Source organism: Rhinichthys klamathensis, unplaced genomic scaffold, assembly GCF_029890125.1.
Source record: "Rhinichthys klamathensis goyatoka isolate OS25496 unplaced genomic scaffold, OSU_Roscu_1.1 h1tg000956l_1, whole genome shotgun sequence".
Taxonomy (NCBI): domain Eukaryota; kingdom Metazoa; phylum Chordata; class Actinopteri; order Cypriniformes; family Leuciscidae; genus Rhinichthys; species Rhinichthys klamathensis.
Window position 1 is genome coordinate 237,042 of NW_026607275.1, and position 11,453 is coordinate 248,494.

The 11,453-nt window shown below is 37.2% G+C and overlaps 1 protein-coding gene across 2 annotated transcripts in view; it reads right to left on the reverse strand.

Moving 5' to 3' along the window:
* mmp17a (matrix metallopeptidase 17a) overlaps positions 1-1,859 on the reverse strand; it is a 34,739-nt gene extending 32,880 nt beyond the window's left edge. The window contains exons 1-2 of one of the 2 annotated variants that reach the window (XM_056244295.1): positions 1,700-1,826; positions 1,314-1,449 (exon numbers count right to left, since the gene is read on the reverse strand). In XM_056244295.1, the coding sequence (XP_056100270.1) occupies positions 1,314-1,449; positions 1,700-1,739 (176 nt within the window). In that variant the 5' untranslated portion in view covers positions 1,740-1,826. Of the gene's footprint in view, positions 1-1,313; positions 1,450-1,699 lie in introns of both variants that reach the window. The other variant, XM_056244296.1, reaches the window with a different exon arrangement.
* Between the last annotated feature and the right edge of the window lie 9,594 nt (positions 1,860-11,453).

Genomic DNA, 11,453 nt, shown 5'->3' on the forward strand with positions numbered 1-11,453 from the left:
AATACATCTCTTTTGGGAATCTGGACCAAAAATATTGTTCATTAACACTGCGGCACTCACTCTAAAGTGAGTTTTTGACAACTTTGTTTTAATAGGAAGTCAGGAAAGTAAACAGCACTCATCGATCTATTTTTATGAGGTATTTAAATGTCAGGAAATTACTACCACCCTACAACTGATGAAGCCATTCAGATGAGGATAAATGGGAAAAACACATCCTGATGATCCGGAATAAATTCTTAAATGTTCTTATCCGTGTGTGGATGATGAAGAAGATAAATTTATCATTGAAATGCTATATTGATCGCAAGGCAATTGGCAATATATTTCCCAGCACAGAGAATGTGCACAGCGACCTAATTTGCAGGTCATAAATTAACTCTACGTACAACTAACAAACATGCCTAAACATTGATGTTTTACCAAATAAAAAAATAACAGGTAGTCGCAGAGGTGTATAGGTAAGAGTGGATTGAGTGTAAGCCTTTGTGATTGACAACACAAAGAATATGAGATCACAGTGGGCTTCTGTAATGAGAAACAGGAAAGAACATGGTATGAAACCCAAGAAAAGTGTCTGTAAACAAAAACCAATATTACACAACAACACACACACGCACACACACAAACACACACACCTCAAGAACAGACACATTCACATTGTCAATCTGTCTTCAAAACAGTCAGTGTGGAGGAGAGACTGGTGTTGAGGAGAGTTTCTGTGATGGAAATTGGAAAAGCTCGTGCTGAGGGATTTCTGACATTTCTGACATAGCCAGTATTAATATCTAGCTATAAAACCAAAATACAAGCCTATATTTTTAGATAGAAAATCAGAATATCAATCAGAGTATTAGCCAATATGTTCAAGACATAAAATCAGAATATAACCAAATATTTCCTAGCTATAAAATCAGAAAATAAGCCAATAGTTGTTTAGCCAAGAAATCAAAATCAGCCAATATTTTTTAGCTATAAAATCAGAATATAATTAATATTTTTAGCAGGAAATCAGAATATTCAGAAAAATCACAATATATGCCAGTATTTTCTAACTATAAAATCAGAATACAACCCGATATTGTCTAGTAATAAAATCGCCAATATTTTTTAGCCCAGTGTGTCCAGAATTTTCAGCGTTGACTCTCATTTCTTTGTTGCATCACTAATTCTGACTCTTTCCATCAGCTCTTACTATCAACGAGGCTACAATTCCTCTATGTTTCGAATTCAAATGTATTAAAGGCATCTCTGACATGTACAGCTGTCTGACAGCAATCACTCAGTTTCAGACCCAAATATGGTGAATGTACCTCCAGGAAAGATGTCTCTTGTTCCACTTATTTTGAGGAGCTAGTGCCCGCTTTCTTCTCCCTGCTGACATCTCTGGCTCTGACACATCTGGCAGTGAGCAGCGAGGGGTCTTCATTAAGCCCAAGGTTGCTTGGTCTGCAGGGAAACACATACATGCATAAATACAGACCCAGACACATGTGCAGCATGCAGATAGATAGGGCGATGCGTTTTTATTCCTGTAGACTTCAAAAGAAAATCTGCCAGCTGCAGTAAGCCAGATGGACACGAGACTATAAAAAAAATTGAGAAATATATATCTCTTAAAACATTCAAAAATGCAAGGAGAACAACCAAGGACAACGTGGACCAGAGTTTTATTATGAAAATAAAAGCATGTACTAACCTAGCACTCCAGTTTCCTCCAGCCCTCCAAACCTCTGCATGGCTTTGATGGCTCTTGTCAGAGCTTCCTTGGTCTGTAGCTGTCCATTCACAGGATCAGGGGGTGGGAGATACCCAAACTTACTCAGCCAATCCTGTAGTAGGAAGCAGGTGTTGTTAAAGAGCACTGTTGTCAAAATTAGTAGATGCTTTCGCTAAAATTATACATTTCTGACAACTAGCAGGTATTTTACAGCAAATGCAGTGGATTTTTATGCATCCCTCATCAATTTAGTAAATTATGACGTGATGGGGGCATGAACATGTACAGGGTTTAATTGGCTAAAATATTAAATTTGCGATTTCTAAAGATGGCAATCTTATCAGTTTGTTTCTTTTATCACAATATCATAATTAAGTTAGCAGACATTTAAGATGACAGATTGCACTTTTTGTCATGTCTTCAGATGCAACTTCTAAAACGGGCAATTAGGGATGCTCATTTCGGTTAATTTTCCCGACCGACAACCGCCACTCGTTATCCGAGTAGGCTATTAACTGTTAACTGATAAGATTATAATAGCCTATTGAATTAAATAAAAATAAAATTGAAGAGTTTCTGTGACCCGTTAAAAATGCATTTTTTTTCATGGGTTTATTTTAACGTGCAAACAGCAGAACAGATCAACAACAGAACCTGGATTCACATCAAATTTTCACACACTTGACAGTGACAAAAGAGAAAAACAGAATAAAATAATATAAATAAAAAAACATAAAATAGGCCTACACTAAATTTATTTTTCCTCCAGACTAAGTTTCTTCGTCAAATAAAAATAGCAGGCCTACCTCAATCCACACATTGTCTAGTATTTATTTAAAAAAAAGTAACATGTCTACATAATGTGGGGTTAGTCTGGAGCGCAGCCTGTTCGACCCGCGGCAGAAAACACCCTCTCCGATTGCACAGATGTCCCGGGAACACAGAGATAACGTCTCCCTAGAGTGGTCAGCTTCGGGAAGCGACTTTCATTTGCTTGTGGATGTTTGCTTCGCAAGTGATATTGCATTGTACTTGTAACTACTGCTGTATTTTAATACTGCGTAGCATATTTTGCGAGTAACTTCGTTGCCCTTTCTGTCGAAATGGTCCCACACAGGCCTACTTCTTTTCGCTCGCTTCATTTTGCCTGCTCAGCGAAATATGTCTGTAGGCACGACACGTGTGGTTGCGCGTGTCGACGCGTCCCGTGAGTTAACGAATATAGGCTATATTGTATTTTTTTTAGCCATGCAGCAAACAAACAAACAAAAAAATGTTCAACTGTTGAACCGTTTAATTAATGGGTCAAAATGTTTACTTTCGGTTAACGGTTAAACGGTCAATATGAGCATCCCTATACTGGCCTTTTATTAAGAAATATCCCAGGTGCTTTCTCAGGTTGGACTCTAATTAAAAAGTTTCCGTTATCTTGGGAATATTTTTTTCATTGGTAACCACGCCATATATTTTCCTATGTCCCCAATTTCACTTTCCATCCTGTTACTTGTTTATAAATCTTCAACTTAAAAAAAATAATAATCCCCTCATTAATGACGTCATCCTTCAGGCAGTGACATCATTTTTGGTGAGCTAGAAACAGCACGAACATTAGTAAATATTAGCAATGGATTTGATGAATGATGGGATGTTTTTTTTTTGTATTTAGTGTTTGTCTCGCACTAAAACAAATGATAAAACTACAGAATTCGGTTTGATACGTATCCCCCTCAATGTCAAGAGTGGTTGATCAAACCTCATGAAATCACTACCACAGATTCAAAAGACAATCACCATCTCTTACAACCACCCACTCACTTTATGTTGACTTAACTCTGCAGCTCATCTACTTGACATTGATGACTATTGCAATTGTGCTGAATGACTATTAACAAGCATCGATTTAAGTTGAAAATCAGGGCGATATTAAAGATTCTGACACACTCAAGCCTGATTTCTTTTCTCTATTATTGTGCATTATGCCAGACTATGTTGAATGTTAATGTTGTTTTGCCAGTCAGATCAATAACTGAGACCATCTCCTCACAATTCAAACGATTCCATTAGTAAAGTTGTTTTGTGCCAGTGCAGCAAACTCAGCAGAGCACGGAGGCGTCCCAGCTGCACATCAGTTCAGGCCTGCGGGCAAACTGTTTGCGTATGGACTTAATTTCATATAGTATTGTGCTAAAACACAACGGCAGTGTAATACGGTTCATTAAAATGGATGATCTCTGAAAGGGTTCTCGCTTGATTAATCATGCCACCTTCATTGTCAAGAAAAACAGCATTATGGCTACATTAATTATAAGAGCGAAAAAGAGCGATTTAAAATGTCAAAGCTGGCTGCCTTAAGGCATTGATGAAGTGAGCTTTTCCTTTAAGTGCCAATAAAATAATGAGGATGTGCTGTGTGTGGACAGACCAAGGTCTTTCAGAACAGGAGCGCACAAACTAACCCCTTAACAAATGATGACACTGACCAGCAAAAGAACTAGAACATCAGGTACAAGAGCTAAAAATACCATCAATATTGCATTCATACTCTGTCTTTGAATCTAAATCAGAGTTGAACTTGAAAAGTTCACTTCTTGAAGCTAACCTTTGTCAAGCTCCACACTCATTTCTAGCTTCCTTGTAACAAGGCTAGAGAGTAAGAATTATGAATCACTTCAAAGTACAGAAGAATAGAACAAGTCTCTAAAGGACATGCGGATGAGTGGGTCAACAACATCTAACCAAAAGATCTGACTTAAAGGAATAATGTAAGTCAGTACATTGTACCCCCACCCCCACAAAAGATGTTTTGAAGAAAGTTTGTATACTGCGATTTTTCTGTGAACAGTGTGTTCTTGCTGTCAAAAAAAAAAAGCGCCATAAAAACTGGTGTGAAGTCTGACAAATATATGCTTTTGAGTTCAATAAAAGAAAGAAAATCATACGGGTTTGGAACAGCAAAAGAGAGTAATTATAATGAATAAATAATTAACTATATGTGTAACAATAAATTTCAGAATAAAAAAAAAAATCACATTATAGAGTAATATTTAAAAAAAATAAACACAATTACCCCAAAGAAACCACATTTTTACCCAGACATGTTAGATTGTGATTTTGTAAATGATTTCTAATAAATCACAAAAAGCAAGCAAAAAAAAACAAAAAAGGTATAGATTCCACTACTTAAAAGTTGCTGTATTAGAGGGTTGATAATTTCATTGGCATCATTAGCTGTGGGTGTGATGGATGAATGCATGGCTCCTCTGTTTCATCTGTGTGCGCTGAAATTGCTGCTGAACACTGTCCAGCCTCGTTTAAAAGCCCTCGTGGCCAGCTTGACTCAATTTTTGTGTTGACACTGTCCAGCTGTGTAAAAGTGGTGAGAATGATGCTAGCCTTCTTGTGGTGAGCTCTTTTCCCGCTGATTATGCAACGATGCACGACAGCCACACTACTCAAATACTCAACCTCAACTATGCATGCACACACAAACAGACATACTAAAACACAGCATCAAGTACTAACAGGATGTTTTCTGAATCGTTTGCAGTATCGCACAGTATCTAACTCAAAGTATATCTAGTAACGTCAAAGTTAACAAGGTCAACTTGTGTCCTGTGATAAGAGGATCACTATACTAGTTATCATTTGAGTAAGGCATCCAAGACTACTATCTTGTTAGCACGCATCAGCATTTATTATATTATCTTCATGCTAAAATCATCAGATATGCGAGACCTGGTGGAAGTGCAAATATATCTGCCGTCATATGTGGCAATTCACTAATAATAAGGGTTGCATGATTTAATTGTTTTATTTTTAGTTTATTCAAGCAACATATTTTATATCGAATTTTGTCACCTAGAATGTTCATATTGGTGCAATCCTTACAAATAAATTTAGAATTCAGTACTTCAGCTCAGTTTCAATAGCTTCATCTTACTATATTTCATCACATGTCATAACTGTTCAATTCATCATTCAAATTTTATATCACTCATAAAACAGTGTTACAATTGCCCACACCATTACAGCCAAGATAAAATCCATTACAGTAGCAAACAGAATATGCCATTCATGCTAATCTTCAACCAACAACCAAGAGACAAAATAGATATTAGAAGTTTGCATACTGCCACACTTCTTTGTCTCTCTCTCTCTCTCTCTCTCTCTCTATGTATAATTTATAAATCATCTTTTCTTGCCTTTACTGGATACATAACAGGAGCTTATAGAGAAAAGGAGGTCGGGGTTTTCAGGACATGACACGGGCCAGATTTAAGTACGCTATCAGCCAGGCCACTTTTCTGACACAGCTCTCAAATTTAGTGAGGACTGTCATCTCACAACCTTTAATGGTTAGGGGCGAACTAAATAGATGTCAGAGACGTCGAAGGCTTTACTGAGGCACATTTTCCAAAAGACCCAAAAAACTCTTTCCAAAAAACTCAGCCAGGCTTGCTGGCTTTGATCAAGTGCATTACTGCAAAAGACGGATAAACCCTGGCGGTCCGGAGGTGATGATGAGAAAATGTGTTCAATGGTGAAGGTCAGTGTTCAGCGGTGCTTAGAATCCTCAAGCATGTTATCTGTCTTACTATGAACCAGTGGAAAGGTGATGATTCTCTTCACATGAAATTCAAAAGTCACTATGAATTGTTTAGCATAGGGTGGTGAGAATGGTCAAAGGTATATTAAACCTTTATAGAAAATGAGCGGAGAATCGATAAACTTAGACAATGCTGTATAAACCTGGAAATAAACTCCAGCACAGCTTTTTATGCTTTGAAGAGCGTGCACACACCACACCAAGACAGTCCCAGCTCGGTGTATCAAAGCCAGTTCCAGTCTCTTGGTTGCACAGAAGACTTTTACTCCATAGATTTATAGCCCTGACCTAACTGCGCCGAACTTGCAGAGAATGCTGTGAATGACTGGTAGATCTGTCTGGGTAGAGGTTTCAGGGGTCCTTCATATGCCACAACGAGACAAGGTCTATGCCACACAGAAGTTAACTGACTAGCCGCGAGAGGCTAATAGTCGGGAATCGACGTCAGTCAATGGCAATATGAATGAAAGGTCTTTTTCACAAGGAAAGAATTTCATTGAGTGCTTAAAGTCTTGGAACAGGAAGAGCAATTTTTTTGGCATTATGTTTTGCCTTAAGTTAACACCATAATGCATGAGGTAAATTAGGTATATTTATGGATATTATATATATTTTAACAGCATTAACATTTATTCAATAAGCTCATCAGATATAAATACTTTCATCATGATTGGAACCGATTGGTTCCACATGTATACAAATGGCACAGAGCACCTTATATCATTAAATGATGAAGGAAAATCTACAGGACTGCTACAGTCCTACTACAGGACTTTAACAAAAGTGAAGTCAGTTTGTTTCAGAATAATATAAAAAAGTTGCATACATTTATGTTATGAGTGTCACCTACACAAATTGCTGAACCTAATAATTACCCTTTTTTATAAATGTGCTAAAGCATTAACTACAAACAAATTGTGAGATAATTTACAATAAAATATTTTTTAAATATTGACAACCTTGTGTTTTTCAGAAAACCTGACCTTTGAGGCATTTCTGAAAAATATTTTGCTTCATTCCTTTCTTGACATCTTTCAGAAATGCATTAAGATAAGTGACAAAAAAAATGTTGGCTTCTGGAAGAAAAAAAGAAAAAAAATCCCCAAAAACGCTATTTTTCCTCCATGGTCTTTAAAGCCGACTGCTTCGTCTTCCTCGAAGCCAAGGTTTAGCATTTATCTGTAGAGCAGTCAGTCATTGTCCGCCATCTGCCTGCCTTTCAAAATCTGTCTGCGTTGCTGGATATTTCTGAAAGATGCAGGAAAGGCGGCAGCATGTCCATTTCTTCTGCTTCTTTTCAGAAAAAAATTGTCTCAAAGTTTTCTTTCTGAAAAGAAGCAAAGCAACAGACAAGCTGCAGGCTTGATTTGGGCTATATTGTTCAGAGAGTATGCAAACAGTTACGTGACGTGTATCCAAGTATGGTGTCCCGTATTCGGAATTTGTGCTCTGCATTTCACCCAATTACAGCAGTGAGTATTGAACACACCCTGAGCAGTGGGCAGCCATTTTTTTTGCTGCGGTGCCTGGGTGCGATCAAGGGGGAAATCCATCAGCCGGAAGTTGAAGCTGCCTCCGGGGGCCGCCATTGTAGCTGGCTATCACCTGCTGTTAGCATCCCATTGACTCCCATTCATTTTGGCGTCACTTTGACAGCGAATAACTTTACATCTGAGGCGTCCAAAGACTCCATTTGACCATTATTTATTTCTAAAGAAACACGACAATGTATAAAAGGCTCCATTACTTTGTATCTTACGTTATGGCCCCGTAGAAGCCATTCTTGTAAAAATAGGCTAACGATTGCGTCATAACCACGGGACGCTCTGTCGCACAGTAGAGAAATTACCGTATAGACAGAAGTAGAAGCTCGTAGGCAATCGTTTACTGTCTATGAGGCAATCGGGTGGACATGGAGGCATAAAGTCAAGGGAGAAGCCCATAGATAGAGAGAGTTCATAAAAGCAACGGAACAAAATATTTCAACAACAGATTTGTTTCAGATTTCAATTCAGATTTGTCCCGGCACAGCTGCTAGAAGGTCAGAACGGTTGCTCACGTGACAACTACGTCGTCAAGCTCAGTTTGAGCCTGCGCAGAACGCTTGGCTATCAGGAAGTGAGTGCCTATGTTGGGCTTCAACTCTCTCCGTTGAAATCAACAGGGTCGCTGTGTGTCCATTTCTTTTACTGTCTATGGGTGCGATTGGAGGTTAGGTGCCTTGCTCAAGGGCACCTCAGCTGTGGGTAATGAGAGTGGAAGAGAGCGCTGTTCATTCACTCCCCCCACCTACATTTCCTGCCGCTACTGAGACTGACCTTATAGACCTTCGGGTTACAAATCCGACTCTCTAACCATTAGGCCACAACTGCCACACAGCCAAACAGCATCATCTGTAAACATACTGAGTGTTGCTCAACCGAGCAAACCAGTGTTTCTCGAGCCATTTCTAAAGAGTAGAAAGAATATAATTATTTTTTTCCAAACTACATAATTATTTAAATGTTGGCTGCCTAACGTTATGATATATTCATATTATATTATTCTTTATATTAATATTACATATAATGTTGTAATATTATATATCAATTAAAATAATAGAGCCAATTATTCATTAAATTAATATATTACATTTTACAATATACAGAGTTACCGTAATTAAATATTATATATACTGTACACATAACATTCGGTAACTCTTTTGTTTAGGGTCCAAGTCTCACAATAAACTAGTTGCTTATTAGCATGCATATTACTGTTGGCTGTTTATTAGTACTTATAAAGCACATATTAATGCCTTATTCTGCATTACCATATTCTACATCCCTTAATCCTACCTATTTAATACCTAAAGTTAACAACTACATTACTAGCTATTAATAAGCAGTAAGGAAAAAATATAGTTGTAGTTATTAGCTAGTTAATAGTGAGAATTGGACCCTAATCTAAAGTGTGACCTAACATTCTTCTCTCTCTCAATAACTAAAGTTTATCACAACCAACATTTAAATTATTTTATTTAGAAACAAAATAATTGTATATATCATTAGTGTCTTTTCATTCAGTGCAAAAATAATACATGCAAATATTATTATTTAATAAAAATAATAAATTATGTTGCAAATTTTTTATTCATTTAAAATAAATTATAAAAATACTTAATTTTTTTTTGTTTTACAATTCAATTACAACCTAATTTAGAAAATGTTTTAATTTAGTCTCTTTTTTTAGATAGGACCAACTCTTCCTGCACACTACTCACGTCTCACAGCAGAGAACATGAGTTCAAAGGGGGAACAAGAAAAAAAAACAATCCTCTTACTGGGGATCTGCAGATCAAACCTCCTAAATGTCACAGGTCAAGGGCTGATCTAGAGCTGGACAGGTGGAACTTCCATGGGACTTAACCTCTAAAGTTACACTGACTTTGTAGCAGAATAGAAGCAGAGGGCAGAGCAAACACAGAAGGAGCCATGCTGTAATCCTTATATCTCTATGCTGGTGTTCTTCTCACTATAGTCAAACTCATGAGCTGCCAAATCTCACCTCTGCAGTGTGTAAGTAACTTCATTTGGATTCTAAAACGGTCTCTAATTCCTTCATAAACCTAATCCCAGCTGCACTAATCCATATTGTCAAACAACATGCATGATACACTGAAAACAACAATACAGAGAAAAAATGTTTATTCTCTCCATACCTCTCATTCATATCTGTGCGTAAAACCTGTGCGCACATTTCACACAGAAATAGGCCTAAATCTGTCCTTTGACACACTCTCGAACAGCTCACAATTAATTTCAATAGAGTTTAACATTAGTATGTGGCTAAGCTAACCACATGGTATTCTAAAAAGCATAAAGTTACCTAGGATGAACAAGTCTTTTAAAATATAAACTTTTTTTTTTTGGTTGTTGCTTGTCAGTATTGAATGAAAAAAGTACATTTTTAAACAATCAACATTTCTCTTACCTCGTCTGCAATCTTGAATTTATTTTCTTCACTGAAATATTAGTCTCTGTGAAGAGTCCATGTAATACTTCCTTAGAATTTGGATTAAAATTTGGTGTTTTTAAGAGGTATCATTATTATGTGGATCAGCTCGGCTCTTTTCTCCACATTCGTACCTGTAGAGGACAGGTTGTGTGGAAGAAACACCCTTATAAAGCAGATAAGTTTGGGTATGTATTGCTAATTAGTGCGAGCATGAGCTCCCTTATCTACTGTACAATAATCCAGATTCATCAACATTAGAATGAGGCTAAGATCAAATTTATGCACATACGGACCTGTTTACAGAATTGTACATGATCATTTTTTTCTGCTCACATAAGTGAGAACACTTGTGCGCGATTATTAGTCAATGAGACCCATTGACTTTTGCTTCTTCACAGCTGTACATTTAATTTAAATCAGCATGCTCTAATAATCAGCAGCATTCATTACGCCTGGACACATAGAACTAAGATGGAGAGAAAATGACAGTGAAAGAAAGAGAGAGCTGTAAAGTATTGCTGAATAAAGTGGATGCTTATTTTATAAGTGGTGCTGATTATTTTCTGATGTACAACTATATTGTCTTGTCAAAATGTTGGCTCACAACTCTATCTAATTTAAGATGTTTATAGCAGACAAAAATAGGGATTTTTTTATTTTATTCTAGGGATCATAATATCAGAGATTTTTGACTCGGGCTATTAATCAATTTAGTATCGTCCTAGCAACACCTTAGTAACCACCCAGACTGTCTCAGCAACAGCACAATGTTTGTCTGACAGAAAAAAAAAAAAAAACAGGCAATAAAAAATCTACACCATACAGACAGTAGGGAACATAGTAACAGATTGTATAGGAGACTTGACTAGTAAGCAATATAGTAACACCCTAGCAATGCCTTAGTAACCACCCAGACTGCCCTAACAACAGCATCCAAATGTCCTAGTAACCACCCACAACTGCCAAGCACTGCCCTAGCAACCACCCAGAACACCAGCAATCGGCTTTCCCGGGGCCTCATTTATAAAACACATGTACAATTAGATTAGATCGTAAGGAATAGTTCTCCCAAAAAATTACAATTGTCCCATAATATGCTCACCCTCAAGCCATCCTCGGTATATATCACTT